The sequence below is a fragment of the Cupressus sempervirens genome, chromosome 8 (assembly GCF_028749045.1).
Source record: "Cupressus sempervirens isolate cs-2001-9-10 chromosome 8, ASM2874904v1, whole genome shotgun sequence".
In the NCBI taxonomy this organism is placed as follows: Eukaryota; Viridiplantae; Streptophyta; class Pinopsida; order Cupressales; family Cupressaceae; genus Cupressus; species Cupressus sempervirens.
Window position 1 is genome coordinate 804,436,410 of NC_143125.1, and position 24,679 is coordinate 804,461,088.

Genomic DNA, 24,679 nt, shown 5'->3' on the forward strand with positions numbered 1-24,679 from the left:
AACCAAACCAAAATGTATCAATCGAATCTGTCTGGTCTCACATTCACTGGCACATAAGAGTAATTATTGCTCTTTAAATGCAAGATAAAGGATAATTAAAGTTCTGTTTTATTTTAAATTGGTCCTCCAAATCTTTCTCGAAGTCAACAAATGCCAATTCAAGTTGAACTTCTGTTTAGTCTACTTTGATTACTTTTCTAAACCATTTGTGCATTTATAATTTACTCTTCATCCTTTTTCCGAGACATTTTAAAGTTTAAATTTTTGTTGAGAAATGAAAAACAGGTGGTAGTTTTACTGTGAGTGTATAATTGATATAGAAAAATGCCATTTGAAAAGAAATAAGGTATAACATACCACACTTCTTTGCGAGGAGTCTTCATTTCTTCTTCACGGATCTTATACCATAAAAGCTCTGATACCATCTTTAAAATGGTAGAGTCAGGATAGATAGAATGTGGTCAAACCATTGATTCAAATGGATTGATTTTACAATGATGTGCATTGGCTATATAAAGCCATTATTTTCCATATGACTACCAAAACTCCCTTACAAGAAATTAACTTCCCAGCAACTAACAATTTATTCAATTTTTATTAATCTAAATTGTAAACTAAAAATTAGCCTACATTAATTTAATATTCTCCAATAGTTTTTGCAATATGTGAGAAGCCTTATTTGAGTGCCACTGGATCTGATGTCAACTATGAGCTCTCCATCCAATATCATTAGGCTGAAAAGGAATTTCGAGATATGCGAATAACACTATCATATTTAGAAACCTAATGATAGCTACCCAACTTCAATTGGGTTAGTGACATTGTTGTTAACTCTATTTTAGACTATGAATTCATTTAGCAGTAGAGGATACAGATGGATAGCAAGAAAACTGTTCCATGTGTCATCATCTAATATTTTTCTAATGCACTATATAAAAGAAGGCAGTTGTTAACATTCTCAACTATTCTATAGGGATTGTTAAGGAGTTAGAAATGTTAAAAAGGCTACAAAATAGTGAAGCTATTTATCATGCTTGAAGCACAAAAGGTGGTTCATTCTATGCATTCTTTAGTAAGACATCATTTTGCAATAATGAACTAATTTTGAAATAAAATGATACTATCACTCCACTATATCTGGTTTTTCACATTGTTGCTTTACACAATATCTTAGGAGTCATGGCAATTAGTTATTTAGCAAGGTAGTTAATATCATCACACAGATTGATGACCTTAAAGAACATAACAATAGATCTAAAAGCATAAACTATGTAGACCATTTAACTTCTATCTGTACTTATTCAGATCCATCCAATTTTTAACTTGTTTCATTGGTAGGTTCCCGCACTTCATGGTATTGATATTTTTGAAACAGTGGCATCTCAAAATGCAGTTTTTGAGCAAAATATCTCATCTCTTTGGGGCAGTGGAGAGTGGTGGATGCTTCTCACAGCTCAAAGCATGGCTATAGGAACTGTGATGGTCCGTTGGGTGTGCAAGTATTCTGATCCCGTCATGGCCATAGGATGGGTATGTTTCAAAGCTATAGCAATAAAATCATATGTATACTTAAAAATCTATAGAACTTCCAAGCTATGTGGATTTATGATCTAATAATTTTTACATAATTTTTAACATCTTTGATTATGTTGTCTTTTTTTGTTTTGACAATATTATAGGATATGGAAAAACCAATAAAAAATTGAATTGTTAAAGCTTTGCCTCGATTAAATATAATTGTAGCTTAGAAATAAAGTTGTCTTAAAGGATCACTTTTGCTACACTTAAGGTACTTGGGCAAAAGAGATACTATGGGATTATAATTTATATATAATGTTGAATGTAATGGGACTACTCAAGCCCAATAGAAACTCTACATTGAATTAATTTACTAACATTCTTTTCCTTAAGAATTATGAGGATAAGAATGTGACTATTGCAAACCTCCTAGAAGAGCTCCCTATTCTTATAGTTAACACTTGACGGTTATTGTCATTCTCTGACTAGCATTGGCTTACTCTTAGCAACACAATACTGTAATTTTATGGGATGCATTATGCTTCTCTTTGGGGTCTCTAACCCCCTAACTAGAGGGAAATACATGTCCATGAATATACGTGCATTTATAGTGTAGTTCATGTCAGAGAGAGGCTTGCCCATCATCCAAGCTGACCTTGCATGATGTCGGCATTTATCTACATAAAAAATTAAATGTGGATATATACATAAATATCAATGTTTTCATTATCTTTTTAGCTTATTACTGTTTCTATTTTTATTCTGGATATATTTCATACAGTTTTAAGCATGGAAATTTTCATATGCATTACATTAATGCCAAATCCAATGGTGATTGATATATGAGAAGTTAGAATTATAGAGTTAAACCTTTTGTACCATTGGTATGAAAGGCCTTGCACACATAAACTAGTGGTAAATAACCAACACAAGCCATTGGACATGTTATGTCATGCAAATGCTTCACATCATCTTGTTTATGAAGTAGCATAATTTTTTCCATGATGCATAGATTGAGTCCTACCATATAATAGATCCTTTGTCTTATATGATGTAAGTTGCAACAATGCATAAATTCAGGTTATTTAGTATTCACGTAGGTTATTTAGTATATCATCATATTCAGCCCATACCGAAAAATGATTATATGTTGTTTCAATCTTAACAATTTTATAATTAATTTTTATAAATGTAAATAGGGTTGTCCACCCGTAGAGCAGTTCTCCAGCTGGGTACAGGGAGGTCAAAATCTAGAAGAGGTGGCTTTTGGAAGGGATGGTGATCTTTTGAAAGGAACACTTAGGTTATTTGTTTTTCAGGGCTCCCTTCATAGAACTTGGTTGGTTGTTTTTCCATGTGGAATATTTCTTGCCTCTTGAGGAAGCATATACCGTCGTGGTGTACCCATTTGTGCATAAATAGACATTGGTGAGAAAGAGTTTGGGGTAAGAATTGACATGTTAGCTAAGGTGAAGGCATTGATGATTATAGACATTGGGTAATCATTGTAACTCATTTTCTTGTGCCTAACTAAGAATTTTAATTTCACCCGCGGGTTTTCGTTGCATTACAGGATGTATTGCATAGAGCATTTTACCACAGCGAGTCAAAGATGGGCAGCAAGTAATTTCTTCAGAAGGGGGGCTTCAGAGTTTCTTCACAAGTAATTTCAAATCTATGTAAGACTTAATTGAATCTCATTCTTATTTGAGCCATGTTAATTGGTAATATTTGGGCATTGGATTAGTCTATCCATGCTATTTCTAATACCAACATCTAGAATAGCCCATTTGAAAGTGATTAGAGAGGTTACACGGAGTACCAAAATCTAATTAAAGGTTTGATCACTCATGATGCATAGTTCTATATTTCTGAAGGAGGTTGAAGATAAATCTGGTATGAAGATGGCTTGAAGATAATAAGTACCCACATTGCTAGTTGATTAGGAAGAAATGAAAAATCAAAAGAGTCCATAAAGAGGTTGACCTTATCAATGATATTTAGTAGGAGTCTGGTTAGATACATGTAAACCCAAATATGGCAAATCTAGTATTTAGAATGGCATTTCTCTTTCAAAAACGTTATGACTGAATATCTAATTAACATACATTTAAAATCTCTCTAGAAATGTAAAACATCAGAAATTGAAGAAATTGAAAAAGGAAAACTAACATGGGATCTGCGTTTCTAATCTGCTATTGTTGGCTCAGTATGGGCAGGTATTGACCCATTTAGGAATCTTATATTTGATTTAATTTATTATAATTTGTCGACCAAATTTCTAATCCCCCACTATTATTTATTTGCAATCTATGAGGTTTTTCACATATTTCCTGACTTTTATACACTTGATGTTGTGATGTCCTTTAACACAGTGAAAATCACAAAAGTCATTTTCATTGTACCTTGTGGCCTTAGGTTGACTAATGTCTAATGTTTGGGTCTACGGATAGATAATGAGGTTGTCTTTGATGAATTTGTAAAAAATGACATCAAGTGGTTCCTTTAAGGGAGTATAGACTCTATTTGGCTTATTATGGGTACATGGCCTTTACCCAAGTACAAATATTATGGAATTCATATGATTTGTTGGTTCTTGGTGGAATGATATATGTGCCTCTTTTGATATTGTTGTTGTTGAGGTTCTTGATATGGTTGTTGATAAATCATGGTTTATTTTTTATAGGTTTTTTCTGCTAGAATGTTTGTTGATAAGGTGGGTTTGATGTGTTAGGCATTACGATAACCACATTGACATGTCATTTATCTATGGATCCATCAATTACTCTTTTTTTTCTAGTATCATGTTTTATCATTTGAGTGACCCACTCTTATGTGTTTTCCTTATATATATTTATGAATCCATTGTCAATAAGTCCTTGATCTAGGCCCATGCCTTTCTCTTTGATGTCTTTTTACATTTACAAGTAGCTAATGTACATATGATGCATAAGCTTAGTGTTTGTGTTGTTGTTGAACATCTTAATGAGGTGTCATTCTGGTAAGGTGTGAGATATTCATGTTGTGAGAGTTTTACATCTATGTAAGAAGTCAATGGTTCTTTCACCTCTTTTCTATTTTGTGTAGGCTAAATCCATTATTGTTAGTTATGTTTCAACATGGTGAGCATATTGTGCAACACAAACTTTTAAAAGTTATGTGAATGTATTTACAATCCCATAGGGTATCTAATAGAATCACTTAAGGGTAAGGCCCCCAAGGCTTTTTGGGAAGAGGCATATAAGAAAAATGCCATTGTAGACCACCTCCTAGAAATGCATGTTAAATTCTTTCGTGTGACTAGATCCCCCTTCCTCTTGAAATTGTAAATTTTTTGGATTTAAAAGTATTTGGGGAAGCATGTCATTGTTATAGCCTTGTTGAATGGATATGGGTAAACACTTTCAAACTTGAAGGCTTTAGAATCTATTCCATCCTTTAGTGCTTTGAGGATGCTCTTCATCTCTTGTCACTCTAGGTTTACAAGTGTTGTAGTTGGTGCCCCCAATATTCGTGCCCTCAATGCATGGTATGTATTTGATGTAGTAGGTGAGTATGGATGTGAGTATTGCAGTGGGTGAAATGTTGATTTCCTTGTTACCTAGATAGGGGTTGGAAGTTATTGAAGTGGTGGGTGGACATAATGTTGCACTTGTAGGTTGAATTGCTTCTAGTATTATGGATGTTTCAATGGAGGATAGTTGTTTGATTATTTTATAAGTGGGTGACCTTTTGATTGTGCTTGTATATGTTGATGTTGTGATTACATTTATTATGGTTGTGGGTGTTGATATGTCAGTGAAATGGTTTAGGAAGCCACATTCTACCCAACATAGAATGAATGTGCTTCTACATAAGATGGTACTTGGGTGTTAAATGGCACAAAGTAATTCATATAAGGGACTTCCCCCATTTGTGGTTGTTGCTATGGTAGCATGTGTTGGTTACTTTCCAGGAGAGGCATGGAAAAATAACCGGTAATGGCCAAAAAATGATTTGTTCATGGAAGGGTTGGGGGTTTTTGTTGTGCTTGGAATATTAGCATGAAAGGATTTCTACTTGGGAGGGTTGTCGCCTTCCCTTTTGGTTGTGGTAATCCCCATGGGCCAAGTGGAAATAATGACATTGATAAGGATTTTGTTTCTCAGTTGGTTCATGAAAACCTCTAAGATTGATGCAATAGGTCTCAATTCATTCATCTATTAGGGAGGTGGCTCAGATATCACTAGGACGGTCTATGGACTGAGTTTTGTGCTTTCCACACCAATACTAGGATTTAGATCCATGTCTTTCTTCTTCATTTTATTTTTGTTTTGATGTGTGGTGGGTGGCATGAAATGATGATGCACCTAAGGGTGGTACGCAAGATGATGTGATAGGAATTGCAAAGTGCAAGATGAGTTCTAAGACCTTTTAAAGATGAGATAACATATAATCTATGATGCAAAGTATTTATTGAGATCTAAAGACTTCTGAAAAATGCAAAGGAATGAACATGTGGTAATACAAAGGATGATGATGGAGGATTCTATCCCAAGGGATAAAACTGTGATGAGATGAGTGAAAAGTGTGTGAGGAAGAAGAAGGATCTAATTGTAATAGATCTAAGTCGTGAGTTGGATAAGACTACAAATAACTCCACTTTTTGTCTTATGTTATCAATCTTGCACTCCAACTCTTCTTGTAATGTGTTTTTAGTGCCTTCTTTCTCAATTCAATCTAGCCTAGCAATCCTTGCCTATATGGAAAAATAACTGTATTGACAACTAATTGACAGGGGTGGTCAGTATGGGCAGGTATTGACAACTGAATATAACTGAGGAATTTTTTATTTTTGTTTTACTTTGTATCTGTCGCAATTGCGACGTCGACCACAAGCATTGCGACAGGGTTGCTGTAGCGGTGACGCCATCTGTCGTCGCAATTGCCTGGGTATCTGTTGCAATTGCGATGTCTTCCACAAGAATTGCGACAAGGTTGCTATAGCTGCGAGGTAATTGTCGTCGCAATTGCGACGTCGGCCACAAGAATTATGACGGTGTTGATGTCACAATAAAGTAGTTGCATAGCAACGGATAGGCATCATAATTGCGACAGTATAGGATAGACATTGTAATTTGTGACTAAAAACAACGACGTCTATTACTGTCGTCGTGGCGACACATTTCTGTCGTAATTGTGACACATAGCCATTGCAAATCGATGCCAAATGTATTAGTGAGCTAGTCTGTACTAGCACTCGAGGCATGGGTGAGAACATACAATTATCTTATTAGGTTCATTTTAATCCCCATTTAGTGTAAATGTTTACACTTATTAAATAACTTACAATGAGTTACCCTGGCAGCCACTTAGGGCCCCGACCCCCATTGCAAGCCACTTCCTGACACTATAAGTAGATAACCTACCCTAAGCTCATGAAATCACAAATCACAAAATCAACTCAGTCTTATACAAGCGACTGGAAAGCATCATAAAGATAATCAAAATAATCACATTAGTTCTCCACAAGCAACTGAAAAGCATCCAATGATAATCATAATATCCATCGGTTCTCAACTAGCAACCAAAAAGTATCTCAAAGTAATATTGATTGAAGACTCCAAAATGGTCAAGTCAAAACATGTCACAGCATGACATCATCAAGATCAAAACAAACACTTCAGTCCCATCAAGGCGACTGGAAAGTAACTCAAGTATAATTGATCGATTACATGGTTAAGTCAAGTATCTCAAATGCATGCACCTCAGCTTCACACAAGAAGACTGGAAAGCAATAACAATAAGTAAATACAAACATCTCATAGAGCATACCATCACATTACCATGGTTGGGTTTTAAAAAGATCAAGATCAACATTAGCATGACATCACAAACACATAACCCTTGAGCCTCTGGTAACAACCTAAGACTGGTCAAAGCTAGGACAAATCTCAAAACCCCAAAAACACAGATATGCATAAAGAACAAAATACAACACATATAGAAACAAAATGCAAATACATGTTCCAGTTTGTTTTTGCAATCACATGGTTAAGCCAAATATGAGGTTTCAGATTTCATTTCAAGTATACTTCAAGTGTATAAGATTCTTCGTTTAATCTCCAAGTCAACGCATTTATTTCTTCAAATTAAACATAGAATTATCTCTTCATTATTTTAAAACAATTTTCTAAAATAATTAGAAGATAATTATTTACTCATTTAAATCATTAAACTAATTTATATTGACTTTTAATAAAATCATTTTACTAAAATCAATGTTATTAATAATTAAATAAAACTCCCTTGATTCCCAAGAAGCGTCTCCCATTATTCAAATTATTAGAATAATACTTATCAACCTTCAAATAATTAGTTTACAATTTCCTTAAAACACTTCAAGGACAATCATTTATTTAAAATAATCTTCATTGATTTTAAGTAAAATCAATCTCATTAATAATTCAATTATTTAATTCCACTAAACATTTATTAATATCTCTTTTCTTTTAATTTGCCCTCATTTAAAAATTCATTTACTTAAATTGACTAATAATTAATTACACTTCTTCTACTATTAATTAATCTTAATTTAATTAGATTAGTTAATAAATCATATAAAACTAATGCATAATAATAAGATTCTATTTTAATTCGAACCCAAACCTGAATCAATTTCCAAATCTTGATTCTACTAAGGGAAGATTGCAATAATATTTTTAATTCCCATAATTGGATGAAGCAATATGCATGCCCGAATTCCAAATTACAAAATTGATTCATTCATAGAGAATTATTCATACACACATAACAGACACGACGAAGATAGGAAGAGAAAGAGCGTAATAAAATATGTGAAATAATCACAAGTGCCTACCTGGACACTAATGCTAATTTGCTATGCCTCAAAAAATTGTAGAGAAGCTCCTCCTCTTAGAACCTTCTCCTTTCTGAAAATTCCTTCCTTCTCCAACATTCGCAATTCCTCCAAGAACCGAACACCCCCCCAAGTGACTAGGAGTGCTTGTAGAAGCATATGAGGATGTCCATACACACTAGGAGAGCCTGTATATAAAGGCCTCTAAGATGCATCTAGAATGTGTCTAGAAAGAACTAAGAGATAAGTATGACAACTAAGCACATATCTTCCACGATAAGAAGACAAACATGATGATGTGTCTAGAATGTTGTAGACACCATGTGCTCAAATAATGTGCTAACTCTCAAGTGTAGACAACATGTGCATAATTAGAGTGCAAACTCCTGTGTTGTCAACATGACAACTCACAAGAATTCACATACTCCTATGTGAATAAATATTAAAATAATGCACATTAATTTATTTAATTAAATTTCTTTATTTAATATTCACTTGACTCCTTTTTAAATTGATTTATTAATTTTAAATCTCATGCACTTATCATGTGGTCATGAAATTTTAATAAATTAATTTCTTTTCCACTTTTAAATTTATTTTCAAAATTTAATTAATAAAATATTTATTAACTTAAATAATAATAATATTATTTAACATTTATTTAAAAATGAACCCCAAATATATTATTGTTAAATTAAATAAATATTATCACGTTCCAAATTTAAACTTATAACTTTTATCTTCAAACTTAATTCTTTTATTTAATTAATTTTTCAATTAATAAAATAAAATAAAATATTAAAATATCATATTAATTTTCCATTTAATTAAATCATTAATTAAATCTTTTGATTAGACTTAATTAATAGAAAATATACCAAAGACGCATAAAGTAAAATACAAAAACCCATCATAGCAAAACACATACAAAATCAAACCAAAAGGGTTAATATCACAAATTAAATCATCCGATGTATTTGAAGGGTACTCAACTCAAATACTTGTCCTAATTTTCAATTAGGACAAATGGCTTAAAGAGTTGGGATTTGGACTCAAGAATTTATCTCCCCTCTCTTACCATTGAGATAATACGATAGGGTACACTCATCCTGGCAATTCAGGGAAGTCGATACCTGGTACCTGCAACTTGCATAAAATCCACGAATGTACAAGCACAATATATACTAAGCTAAACAGGTAATGGTAGGAAGTGGTGCATCGTGTAAATCATGACTAGCAGGTGACTACGACTCCCTTCCTTAACCACATCAGAAATGCCGTACATAGAGAAAACAAAAACGTACACCAGACACATGTAGTATGGGGTAAGTATCCATAAGAAAACACATGTGATAATAAAACATCTAACTAATCATCATCAATAACTGAAATCACTAAATAATCATCATGCATACATAAAATATAAAGTACCAAGTAATCTCATCATACATCAACTGAATTTGAAACAATATATGATATCTCAAAATAATGTTACTAATAATCATCAACATAAAACTATCCTAAAAGAGTTCGGCCACAATAGCAAAATGCAAACTAGGGCAGGCACTACAGGCATTACAGCTCCATTGGATCATTGTAATGAAATCCAATGGTTGAAGTATTGGAATGCATATGCTCTTTACTTTGATGTTACTAAATCTTAAATCATCCAAGTATGATGAGTGATGGATCCCCATGTAGTTTTGATAAGCTTTCTTAAATCTAGGGCTGGAGGATAAAATCAATTACTAGGATTGGTTTGCATGCATGTGCATTATAGTCTCTTGACAAGTGGTAGAAGGAGGTGAGAGATTCTTGATCAATGAATGATATTTCCTTATGAATTTGAGATGACATAAAGATATAGGATATTAAAGATTTCAAAATTGTCACAATGACAAAAAATTTGAATGAAATCCATGCACAAACTATTTGAATTTTTTTAGCTTTTGTTCTTACCTCAGGGAAATGTATGTGGATGAGTATTATGAAGAAGGAAATGCTCCAAACATTCGACATTCATTCCAAGCCTATCTAAATTGTACATAGTACATACTCCACTTGTGTCGCTCCACATTGTTGTTTATCAATGACTTCTTTTATACTACTCTTACAAAAATAGAGGTTTTGTAGTTTTGGATCTCTTGCAATCATTGAGTTGCCTCAATCCTTGCTCCTTTGGTGTACCCAATATTGATATAGGTTTAGTTTATACAAATTCAGTTCTATTTTAAATACAATATTCATTATTTATATTTTCAACAATTTCACATTTCTCTTCTCTCTTGACTTCTACATTTCTATATTAAAAAGAGAGGGCACATCCATTCAACCACTTTGATTTTTTTTCATAGCACAACTATTTCCAATCAGTATGCTTCTCCTCAACAAATAAAACTCTCTTTGAATAAAACATCCTACAAAATTCTTATTCATGATATAAAATTCCTCTTAATTGAGAATTAGAAAAAAGTGCCACACCAAACGAATGCTATGAGCTATAAATCATTAAAGAATCTTTACATGTAGGAAATGACGTCAACAAGATGGTTGTATGACTACCTACAAGTTCAACCCCATTGATAAATACAGTATAAAGGGTTTGTTCAACATGCCATTTACCACTCTCTTCCCAAATAGAACTACACTACCTTATGATGATTCATCATAGCTATTCACTTGCATCTACTCTCATTAAACGAAAACTTGAAGGCAATATACCAATCACTATTGAAGAAATACACTCTCACTTAACTCAACTCCTAGATAATCAACTAGAGATAATCAACTAACAGAAAATGTCAAATATAAAATACATTGTTCTACTATTGTAATTTAAGGTCCTCCTTAAAGATTTCTACTATGAACATGTTATAATTCTACAATTCAATATGTTCACAAAATGCCACTTCTATATGATTTTCTTATATTATATAAATCTTTATTTCTACTTCCAAATCAAAAACCTTCAGCGTACACCTTGCACTTTTATTTTTTATTTTTTAAGGTGCAAGTGCTAGTATATAACACACGTCTACTGTTGGAACCAATAGAGCAAATGTCAAAGCTAACTTCGGGAAATCAACCAAGTTGCAGTTAAATCATAAACTAAACGTTAACAAAATATTAAAACACAAATAAGTAAAATATATTTCATTAAAATACTCTGCCGCAACGAAAACTTGAAGTCATTTGGAAAAAAGGAAAAAGATTGTGGTATACATGTTTTTTTTTCGGTAAGCAAGGCGTCACGCAGTGGAATTACAGCCAAATCTCATTGTCAAAAGCTTTCTTTCTCATCGTCACCAGACGAGAAGATCAACAAACCACAAGCTTTTTAAAATTTTCTTTCGCTTCAGGTGTTACGCGATCGAATACCAATTACCCCTCTCCGTAGCAAATTTTCAATTATTTTTCACCCCAATAATTTCTAGAACAATAATTGAGAGGGGGAATTTTTATAAATTCTCTCGTGGAGCATGAATTTCAGGGCGTGAAGCGTCGTATTATGGGATCGGCATGTCTACTAATATCAACAGTCTTCCCTATTCCCCTGCCAAAGAAAAGGCCGGAGGTATGCGAGGCCCTTATAACAGATTGCTGCTCGTTCAGAAGCTCAGGCATTTTCTCACCCATATTGGCTCTGTGAGAATCAAAATATTACTTCCAATATGCGTTATTCTTGCTCTTATTCTCCTCGCCGGCCGGGCCGCATCGTTTATGGGATGGAAACATCATGTTCCCCAGCCGGCACGCGCACAATCCAGGTATTCCTCTTCCTGATAAGTTTGAAATATCCCTTGCAGATTTCAGGAGATCTTAGAATTTGAAGTACTTATTGCGGATACCACGCCCCAGGCATGAAATTCATTTATTATTATAATGATCTGGTAATTCCAGTTTTGCTTATTTTGGCAGCGTTCTTATATAACGAGTGGAAATAGTGCTTTATTTTTTCATATTCAAGAATGAGTTACTTTTACTGAATTATTTTTTCATAGTTTTTGTATTTGTTAAATTTCTGTTTTTCTGGATAATCACTTGCTTTGGTTTTCAGGGGTTTCTTATCCATCAAAGTACCCCTATACTTGCACCCAGCCTTCTATCAAACGATATCTCACCTGTCAATTCGCACCGAGTTTTTTACCTAGGAGTACAATTTCTGCAAAACGGATCCTGCTGTCTTCTCCCAAGACTTTTCAGAATTTTAACCTAATTTGAACACGCTGGGATTGTTTGTTATTTTCGCCGATTTCAATATCATATAAATTCAGCTTGCACGTATGATACGCCGCATCTAGCATTTTTGCTATTGTAATTTTCCCAATTGTAACACTTAATGCAAATGGGCTATGCTTTTACCGGATTTCAACACTTCAGCATATAAATCTATCAGAGACATGCGGCACACTTGGTAACCACTCAGCACATTTGCTATAGTATTTACCTAATTTCAACATATTTTTACTTAAATTCACTTATAATTTTATAAAATATGTGGCATGTTTGGTGACTCGAGGTACACTGTAGTCAGAAAATCAACTGTGGGGTATTATAACCAGTTTCAACACAAGAATTGCCTTATGTGAAGGAAATCACAACCTGGGCTATGCTATAAGTATCCTCTGCTACCAGTGTACCTTAGGATCCCTTGGACCAGATAATTTTTGTTTTCAAATTATAACTTATAATTTATAATATTTTTAATTGGAAGTGAGTATGGTTTCCATTTCATTCCTTTTCACGTTAACTTTTTGTGTTCCTTTCCTTAGTAGATTTAGCTTCAGATGCTTTATTTTTAGTTACTGGACTTAACTAAAGCACTCCTGTCTAATAACTATATTATTAATTTTCTTCATCTTTCCTCTGTAATTTTATTCCTGAGCCCGAGGTCAATAAATTGTTGCAAGTTCATCTTCAACTTCAAAAACCAAATCACTCAACACTGAAATAGTTTCTTTAGAGTTTAACCCTATCTCTACCTCCTAGGAAGACCACAAACGTGTTCAGGATTTAAGGGGTCAACTTCAAGAAACAATCACCTCATTATTACCAAAAAAATTCATCCTATTGAAGTTTTCCATTTTGTAGTGGACAAGTGGAGACCTAACCAGACATTAGTTCATTCATCATCTCTTCTTTGGATTTCTGTCTTCATGTTTCCTTTATTCATAAACAGGTCTATAGTAATTGTGTCCAAACCTTAGTAATGAGAATTGCGGTGATTCACGCAATTCGTGGATTTGATTCAAGCCAAATGATCTTTTGTGAATCGGTGAATTGAATCAGTGATAAAGGGTTTATAAAATAAGTTACTCACTAAATTTCAAGAATTTTTTAAATTTGTCCATTCATGGTTGATTCATGGCTGATTCGCAATTCGATTCGGCCTTGCTGATTCCGATCTGAGTCTGATTCTCGTTACCCGACTCCAAACACATTTACGGAAAACTAGATTTTCAATTTTCCTCATCTTTCCTTTGTAATGCTATTCCAAAGTAGAGTCCAATGTACTTTCATACTTCCGATGAATACCATCAGTGTGTTTAGGATTTAAAGCAAGAACGCGAAAATCAATCCCCTCATCATTACCAGAAAATCCCTTCTTTGAAATTTTCCTTTCTGTAGTGGCCTAACCACTGCACTAAGCAAGTGGAGGAAGAACGAGGTATTAATTCATTCACCATCTCTCTATTGGATCCTTATTGCCTGCATATTTTTCTTAGATTTGTAATCAAATGATAGATCTATGCCAGTTAAGTCCATAACACATTTGTGAATAACTAGAGTTCTGAAGGAGGTGCTTTTGGTACATTAGATGATAACATAACTTAGTCGTTTGTTTTTGCCCAATATATCTTGCTTCATACGCAAAATTGTTTGGTGGCAGCTTATATGTTGCAAAATTGTATGCTCCTGAGGGGGCCCAGTGTCAAATTTCTTATTTCATTCAGAGACGTGATTTTTTGACAGTCTACAGAATTGATTGAAAGAGCTTCTGGTGATAACTGTGTAAATGTTTAGAATTGTACTTTATGATCTGTTATCAGATTCCAAAATGTTGATTCAAAATGTTGCATTTTAAAATTTGGTATCAAGATTGAAAGCTCACCAATACAAAACCATATAGAAGATTACCTAAAAAACCATGATATAAAAGGTCAACTAGAACCATAGTTGCCAAATCTTGGTGGATCCCATTTTTGGGACTGACCAGGCTTCACTGATTAGGTCTGGACTTCTCAATTTGTACATGAATTTTACTGGTTTATGTTGAAAATTTGGGATTTCTGTTTAGTTTGACCTCCTGAACAAATCAATTTCTTCAAATCTGGTAGCAATGGCTAAAACTATAGTATCAAGTGTTTATCCTAGGATCCCACATTCCAATAACTAACCAAATCCATAAAATTGAAAACCTCTTAGTTATAATGTTTAAATGTCTAACTATATTAAAATGCAGGTTACATTGTATGTGATGAAGAATGACAAATTATTAAGAATGAAATAACCAAATGAAGAGAAGATAGACACAAATAGAAATATAATCAATTTTAATCATAAAAACTGATCAAATGGAATATATTTACACTGGCAGAACCAAAAAATGAGAAATTAACTCAGTGAGATTAGGGACCAAGATAAATCTTAAGACCTTAGTTTTCTGTGAAAGTAAAACAATTCTAGCAATTGAATTAGCTAGCTAGAATGGGAGATGGAAGGGGATGGGAGATAGGGGATTTAGGATGGTGTGAGAAGACCTAAATTTCTGTGAATGACATAGGGACTGATAGGGTTAAGACACACAAGTATAGCAAAACTATATAGAAAGGGTAAACAGACTGTAGATTCTCATGTAAACAATATGAGTTATGATGATCACATGTACATAATTATCTAAATTACATATTTGTGAGATAGATGAATCAATCGTTTCTTTGTTACAAAAATAATGAAATTATAATGATACATCCATGCTAGTCAAAAAACTTTGTGAAAATGACAATTATATAAACAGTTTGACAATCTGGAATGTGTGTGTAATTAGGTTCTAATAGTCTCTGCTCAGTTTTCTGCTTCTTAGTTTACAAACTTGGCGATTTCTCCCTGGATTTGTAAAATTTCTTCCTCGCAAGTAACTAGCTATGGGCTTGCTGGCCAAATCAATTCGGAAACCCTTGAATTTCTTGGCAATTTTTCGCAAAGATTTGCTTGATGAAAAAAACTGTGTTGTGGGTCTATAAAACATGCCTCAGTAATTAGGTTCCTAGTGGTTTGCATTGATTACTAAGTGATTGAAGCATAGCTACAGCAAGTGAAAAATTTGTGATTTTGCCAGAAAACTCAGAAATTAGTTCTGGAAACAATATTTGCAACAGAAAATTGCAGGTTTTTAATAGAAGGATGGTCGAGAGTTTTGGACAAAAATTGCAAAAAAACAATGTAAATAATCACAGATGTTTCCACTTATTTGTGAAAATTTTCAGCACTTTTTAATCTCCAAATTGAATTCTGAGAAGTTGAATTTCATTTTTGTTTTAGTTTGCCAAGTCCGTCCCAATTTTGAGTAATGCTACTATGATCATAGCAGAGTAATGTGCTGTCTAAATCCTTTCTTATGCATCTCTCCATTATTATAGTTTTTTGTGTTATTATGTAAATTTTTTATCTACTAAACTTTTTCCAAATCTTGAGCCTTAGTCAAAATTTTGGTTTGCCAAGTTCTTACTGAGTTTGAGCTTACAAACTATGATATATTTCTTAGTGCAATATAACCTTTGGCCCTTATCAATGTCAATCTTTGAAGAAAATAAGCACTCAAGTTTCAAGACACTCCTAGCACACAAAAAATACTCCTAAAGCTGCATCGAGATTGCTGCTGCTGAAATTACCTTCGCTGAACTTTGTTGCTGCCATTTTAGTTGTTGGATTTGACAGTGTTGCTTAAATGAGCAGATTCAGAATTTTTTTGACATAATAAAAAATTAAAACTGAAATGTTATCTTGAGCGGACCAGATGCTCTTCAGTCCTTCCCATATGAGACTCCTTGGCATCCCCAAGTTGCTTGAGGGATGACTCGGTTTCCCTTCTTCTAGAAACACCAACTGGATGTCCTGGAATGCACTGATGAAAAAAGGGATGCCCTTGATATGTTTCCCAATTTGTGCTGTGTCCTCAGTTTATACAAAAATATTTGGATGAGAACTAATTTTTATAGCGAATTATTTATAAGTAGTCTAAAATTTGGAAACAAAAGTTTAGGGTGGTGAGTTAAGGAGGGAGAAAGAAATGCTAAATTCTACACATATTCCCATAAGGAACATCAACAGAATCAACCATCTGAAAAGCATGGATGTGGAGAAGATAAGTAAAAATTATCAAACAAATTGGAGAGGAAGTGTAAAGATGTTACTATAATCAATGACGAAAGAGGATTTAGAAAAGTCCAAGGAATATAATAGTTATTATCAAAATAGCTTATCACAAAAATGAGAATCCAATTTAAATTAGTGAAGCTGATAATTATAAAATCTTGGCACCTGTACAATTAATAGGCCTCAGGTTTTTTGGGCAGGAATTTTGTAAGAATTTGTCAGCGTTTAAAATAGACAGCAGAGAAATCCCGAATCAAGAAAATAGTTTTTGAAGACTGGAATATAAATTTCTTGGTATTTATCCCCTAAAAAGAAGTACTTCACTTTGGCTCCTCATTACGCAACACTGCTCTGCAAACCCTTTACAAGTCAGTATAAAAAATAATGGCATATAGACTTCTTCACTTGAATCACAAAAAGAAAGCAGAGATGGTTTTAAAAATAGATATGAAAAACACGTATGCCATAGGAATTGGAGGGCTTTCAGATAAGATCCTAGATAAGTTTGATACCTCAGAGTATTCAAGGGTGGATTTAGATAAGATCCTAGATGAGCCTGACTCCTCAGAGAATTTGAGATCTTCTTGATTGATGATTGTCCAACGGGTACTGTATCTTCTAGGCATCTGAGGTAAGGAGATTCCCTCTTGTCATAGCTCATGATAACTCTAGCTAACCCTATGAAGTGTAGCGACAAAGATACTATATAATTCTAATGTTTGTAGATGGTGCTGTCTCAGAAGTTGAGAAGCTAGGGATCCCATGCATTCTCTCTTCCATGGGAAGGTAGCTGATCAAAGGATTAACAGAAAGACAAATAGAAAATATACTTCTGAAACACATATGAGAAAGATCAAACTAGGGTTTCGAGTTTTATGATCTTTGCAAAAATAACACTTTCAAACTTGTAGCAGAAGAAATTCAGTGGATTTAATGAAGTCGGTGGTTGACATTGTTCATCGCAAACTCTCAAGCTGAAAAGCTAAATGGTGTCAAGTGGCCTTAATTTTTGAATAGCTCATAAAGAACCACCCAAAGAGTGTGGCACAGTGACATTGGTTGAATGAATATCTTTTAATCCTTGGTGGCAAATGGTGCTTAGCTGGAAGATTTTGATTGCTGATGCAACTGTGCTTTGTCTCACAACGCCAACAGGCTGCTAGAATGATTCAGGATGCTTATTCTAGTTTATTTCGATTGTTTCAAGCAATTCCGATTGTTACTCTTTTAATCAGTATTTCCTTGGAATTGCATGAAAGAAACAAAAAGTGCCCCTCTCCTTGCTTAGAAGATGCTATCATAATTATCAACCATTAGGTGGGGAGGTGTAGGTCTAAGATTTGTCACACTTATAAATTTTTTTTGGGCATTAAATTATTTGTGAGTCTATCAGGCTTAAAAGGAGCTGTGGAACAAAGTGGTGACGCTTCTTCTGGACAGACTGTTTACTACGTGCCCATTGCCTAGGGGATCAGTTGTACATAACTTTTCCAGTTTACTACCTTTATAATTGTAAATCATACCAGTGATGGTATACTGAAAGCAGAGCCAATGTCTCCAATGGCTATTAAATTCTGCCTATCCCTAATTTAAAATCTCCGTCAACTAAAACCATGAAGTTTCCACTGTGCTTAATAACTAATATTATGGATTTCCTGATTTGACTCCATAATTTTGTAGCCTCACAGTCAAATCTATAAATCAGTAATATTAATTTCTGTCAATATGACATGGAGACAGTGATTTAGCCAGATGACAATGGGCAGTTCCTTTATCTTCCTTTCGTATATCCCACTTATATAGAGCAGATACTTTTCAAATGATTGGGGTATAAGCCAAGGGAGGTTCATTGCTATGATGATTGTAGTAACATAGACTAGTAGCTTGAAATTCGCTGAAATGCAATCAAACCTCCCCAGGTAAGAGGATTTGATAGGAGGGTATCTCTAAAGCTAGAACCAATGTTTTTGAACTGCAACTAATTTCTCCTTTTTGAAGGAGGTGTGAGGTTTGTCAGTGTCATCCTTTGCATTTAACTCTTTTCAGTGGACTAAAACTGATAAAACATTGGATAATTCCTTGCCAAAGAAAGTCATGAAACAAAAGGAATGATAGTCCTGAAGAGAATATCTCTGACAGTTATTGCGTGGAACATCTGTGTTGTAAGAAAATCCAAACTGTTTAGGACAAGACCAGGGAAGATATAAACTTGGGATAGATCATAGAATTGGAGCCGTTCATCCTTAACTTGTTCATTCACACAAAGCTTCAGTGAAATGGATGCCTTTGAAGGAGCTGAAGGTGGGCTCTAATACCTCCAGCCATCCCCCCTCAGTGATGGAGTTGGTCTTTCTATCAAGCTTTGCAGATGGGAGTCTCCACCTGAAATGATGGTAAAATATAGCTGAGTTAGCAAATATTATGTGGAGCAAGCTACCATCAGTCTTGATCGAAAAGTTTACAACTATACAGGTTTCTGCAAAAATTGGAATTTTCGGAGATATATCCATGTTGCTGTGAGATTTCTTCTCACTTCATCCACCAGCTGTGTGTATATTCCTGTTGGTGTTCTGGGCTGTATTATTTCATCATTGTCTTGTCGTTTGATTATTTTATAAACTGTGGACCGGCTCAGATTTTTTTATAGTTCGAATTTCATGATTTGTCCCAGTTATTCCCCATCTAAATCCTTTAGTTGAGTGCACACATTATCCATGCTCTGCTGTTTTCCTAGTCAAATGATTTGTTACTGGGTTAGCATGTTCATCAACACTTATGAAAGATATATATCCAGCAAAAATTGTGGTAGCAACTGCAGTTGGAAACCTCTTGCCTTAAATTACAAGTGTGCCTGATTACTTTTTCTAACAGCAAAGGGTTGCCTGAAAAGTTAAAACGAAAAGCTTCCTTGGGGGTGCTACAATAGTCACATTGCATGGACTTCTGGGTTGGGGAGAGAAATGTGTCGTCAAAATAGAAATAATTTCAATTGGTGGTAACAAAATGCCTAAGATAATGGAAGTTGGATTAGATGCTTATTTTCCAATCTGGTAAAGGAAGCTAATTTTTTTACATCATCTGTTTATAGGTTTTGAACTGCCACTGTTACTTGTGCTCTAGTGACATCAATGAGATACCTGATTTCTTTTTTACCATTTTCTATTCTCCAAGGTGAGAAAAGACAAATAAGTTATAATTTATATATTAGTTAAAACTTTCTCTAGAAGTTCTTTTTAGAAAATCCCAATTTTACCATATTATAGGATGTGTGTACTCTGTTATGTAGATTCCGCCACAAGATGTAACGTATAAATGCAACAGTTGAATGTTATATAATTATATTAGCTAACTCTTGTCTCCAAAGAATGGAAAATGAAGGAATCTAGAGCTAGGAATCAAGTACTTAAGGTTTAACAAATTGAATATTTTTATACAAGACTATTTTATAGATTTTGTTAAATTGGTTTCTGTTGAATGAAATTCAGAATTCTTTCTATGAAATGCTTATTTGAAGATTAACAAAGGTTATTGTCCACGTCTTTTTCTTGTGCAGGAAAGGTTACACAGTGCTGATTAATACCTGGAAGCGAAATGACCTTTTGAAGCAATCTGTTTCACATTATGCAGGTTGTAGTAGTGTTGATGGAATAAATGTTGTCTGGAGTGAGACTGAACCACCCTCTGAGACTCTTCAGGCTGATCTTAGAAGAATTGTGCATCATACATCTCAAAGCAATAAAAAACCTGACTTCAGATTTAATCTAAATGAAGTGGACAACCTCAACAATAGGTTTAGGCCAATCAAGGATTTGAAATCAGATGCTGTATTTTCTGTTGATGATGATGTTATATTTCCTTGCTCTACTCTTGAGTTTGCATTCAGTGTCTGGCAAAGTGCTTCAGACAGCATGGTGGGTTTTGTACCACGCATGCACTGGGTTAAGGTATGCACTGCTTAGTTTGGTTCTTGTTCTATGATGGTTAGTATCACTTAGTACACACCTTAACAACAGTTCACAGAGAATGATTTTTCACATTCGTAATCAGGTCCCAATGTTTTTTTGTTATTTATTTTAGTGTGTTTTGTAGTTCACTTTTGTTTGTAGTCAGTTTATGGCAATTTCTTTAGAGAGAAAGGTGGGCTTCATACCACAAGCATCAGCCCTTGGGTTATGGTGTGCACTGTCTTTTGAGGAGCTTATTCTTGTGATGATGTTTTATAATGGCAAACATTATTCAAATCAAAGAAAACCGAGAATGCCAATCTCCTAAAGACATCTAGACTTCCTCAGGGAAAGCTTGGCAAAAAGCATGGTATCATTTACAAATTGAAGACAGGGAAAGATTCACTCACTGCACACACTTTGATTCCTTTCAAGCTCCATTTTCTTCTTGCTTGTTATGAGTTCTTCCCACTCCCTTAAACGTGTTAATATACAAACAGGGAGAAAGGGGATCCCCTTGTCGTAGTCCCTTCAGTAATATGAATAATCCTGCAAGGTTCTTGCAATCCAATCATCTCCTGCTTCCCTAAAAGCCAAATATTTTAAAGCACTTTCTCAAGATAATCTCAACTTATGCTGTTGCAGTCTTTGAATATGTTTTTTCAGAAAAATCCCCTTCATATTATTGCTGTTTAAGGAGTGTATAAGTTTATTATGCATAAACATCCTATGAAGAATTTGTCTCCCTCTCACAAATTCCATTATTAATGTGATCAAATTTCCACAATCCATCATAGTTTTGTGAATCAGTTTCTGGATTAGATTGTGTATTTGATGGTAAAAATTGTCACACAATCTAATCCAGAAACTGATTCACAAAATTCCATTATTTTAAAACTCAACCTCCATAGGGATTGTAATTTGAGTGTATCGGTATACTTCAGAATCTGCACCAACCATCTCCATAATTTTTGAAGAAGAATTGTGGACAACTTAATAGGACTAGGTGCCTTATTACCCAGTATTTCAAACATAGCTTTTCTGACAAGATAACTCCAAATTCAGCCTTTTGAAGATAATACTTTGAATGTTTGAGACCAACTGAAATTGAGCTTGAACCTATTCTCCACATCTTTTGAAAGCAGGTCCTCAAACAGTCCAATAACAACTTTTTCATTTCACAACAGTTCTGTTTTTCTGTCATTCCAGATTCACAATCTAAGGAGCATAGAGATTGGTCTTCATTTCACAGTAGTTGAATGAAACAACTTTATGTTTCTATCTTTGAAGTCAAACACGTGTCCAACAAATCTTCAATCTCTGCCTCTAGATTATGTCATCTTTAGGGTAAATATCATCTACAAGTTCCATGATTTTCTCTTCCTTCCAGATTTTGTCATTTAATCCCAAGTCTGAAGGGAATCTCTGACATGCCTAGCACTATCCTCAAGGTGTGCCTTGCTAGCAAACTTCTGAACTTTATTTTCTCAGATACTCAGACTATTTTAGTCCTGCGAGCATTGGAGGCTTCTTTTCACCATCTGGATGAAAGATCTTAAACTCTAGATGCTCCTATGGCATTCTCTTTAATGTACAAGGTGCCTTGGTAGTGGGGAGTCCAACTTTATAGCCAAACTCACCGACCAATGATCAGATTCTTTTTCTTGTGTCACTTGAGATTTTAAGAAAAGATTCAGGTTCAGCCATCCTCTTGAGCCTAGGAATTTGCCATAGTGTTCAACAATGAATATTGCCCATTGTGGGGGTTTCTCCTGGTGAACTCCCCATGACAGGATTATATATCTTAGAGTTGCATGTTCAAGGACCAAAAAAAAAGTTCTGTAAGGTTTCTCATTGAACTAGTTGCCCCCCTCGTTTGACACAATCTTCTAGAAGCATTTGAAGGACCCACTTAGCAGTTATGTTAAAGCATGCAGCTTTGGTCTGACAATAACTGTGACACACACACACACACACACACCAGTATGATGCACATACTGTTATATATATGCATATATATAATAGCAGTATATAAAACTCTGCACAGTTGAAACCGATGATCATATATATATTGTCTGAGATTTTACTTTAGACATGATCGAAACTTATTTTGTTTCCTTTGATTTAAGATCACTATTGATCTATATCATATCGGGCTGCAGTTCATAATAATCGGTAATACATGATTAAGACTTGTGTTAAGTCTATAACAAATTGGGCATGATTAACCAACACCGAACCAATGTGATGGTGAATGTTCATGTCTCCATTCGGAGACATGCCCATTCACTCTCACCCTCACACCCCTCCGTGTGATATGTATACTTGATCCACCCGGCATAGCAAGGCATCGAAATCAATTAATTCAAGCACATCAAAGGATCGATTTACATTTCAAGTTCAAAATCATTTTATTATCTCTATTATTTCCGTACTAACATATACAGATTTTGGAGCAAATCTATTCTTTGACATCGGTGTTCATACCTGTAATCAAGAGATTTGCATCAGTCAGCCTCGAATTTGAAATCTGGAAAGACACTTTACATGGTATCAGAGCCTTGTTAAGGAGAGATCTCATTAAGTTTAAGAGACCAGATTTCACATTAAATTGCAGTATCTCATTACTCTTCAAGAGGACAAACATGTTAAGATTCGAACATCATCTTACAAGTGCTGATAACTTCGAATCTTGGAATTTTCGTCTAATGATGCTATTAAAGGAAAACAAATTAGAATCTTTTGTAAGAGAAGAAAAAGAACCTAAAGATGATCTAGAGAACACTTAATGGATAAAAAATAATGAGAATGCCATGAAGATAATTGTGGATGCCGTTCGAGATCACATAGTGCCTATTCTGGCAAAACATGCTATAGCATAGCGCATGTTTAAAACTCTTGAAAATGCATTCATAGTAAATAACATTGGTAGAAAACTTGCTCTTAAAAGACAAATGAATAATATCAACATGAATAAAGGAGAAACCGTGAACACCATCTTCATGAGAATCACAAAATTGAGAGATCAATTATCTTTTGTTAGTTATGAGATTGACAACCTAGAGTTATCCCTAATACCAAATTCTTGGGAGTCCTTTGTACAAGGTATGCAAGATCTAAAATTTCAAAACTAGATCAATTGAGATTGGATTGTCTTCAAGAAGAATCGAGATTAATGATTAAAGGAAAACATAAAACCTTAGATGAAAACATTCATGTTCTTAACACCAACTCTCATAAGAAGGGTAAGAAGAAGAACATAAAAGGAAAAGAAACTTTAATGGAAAAGGATAGTCAAAACTGAAGAAAGACTTGCCCAAAATTCAATGTTTTAGATGTGATCTATATGGACATTATGCACTAAATTGTCCTGATTGATCTAAACTTCAAGCATCATTTATGAAAAGTGATAAATCAAATAAAGGTCAAGAGTTTGAGAAATATGCCTTCTATTCAGCATTGTCTAGTCAAATATCAGCCAAATTTAACACTTGGATAATTGACAATGGATCTTCAAGACACATCACTGGATATCAAGATAACCTAGAAAGCATGCAAATAGAAACAGATGAAGTTACAATTGATGATGATTCTGCACATTCTGTAAAAGGAATTGGGACTTGCACCATCAAATTGAAATCCAGAAATTCTATTCAGCTTTTTGGAGTTATTTATGTATCAAGTATTAAAAGGAATTTAATATCTATATTTGCACTTGAAGATGATGGTTATAGAATTGCATTAATGAAGTTAAGGTACTAGCATGGCCTAATAATTCAACTATAAAAAGGCGCTAACAATAGGAGTACGATAAGGACTATTATATGAGCTTTGCACTAAGATAAATCTTGCACTTGTTCATGAGACTTCAAATTCAAATGAAATATGACATAGAAGATTAGGTCATATCAACTTTCGTGCTCTAACATCTATGGAGAAGTTGTTAATTGGAATGCCCAAATTAAGCCACATTCACAATAAA

At 34.2% G+C, this 24,679-nt stretch overlaps 1 protein-coding gene across 1 annotated transcript in view; it reads left to right on the plus strand.

Moving 5' to 3' along the window:
• Positions 1–11,686: 11,686 nt before the first annotated feature.
• Positions 11,687–24,679, plus strand: part of EPC1 (Nucleotide-diphospho-sugar transferases superfamily protein) — a 64,346-nt gene continuing 51,353 nt past the window's right edge. Inside the window, exons 1-2 of the mRNA XM_089795412.1 lie at positions 11,687–12,144; positions 20,307–20,697. Of these exons, the coding sequence (XP_089651538.1) occupies positions 11,897–12,144; positions 20,307–20,697 (639 nt within the window). The 5' untranslated portion in view covers positions 11,687–11,896. The remainder of the gene's footprint in view (positions 12,145–20,306; positions 20,698–24,679) is intronic.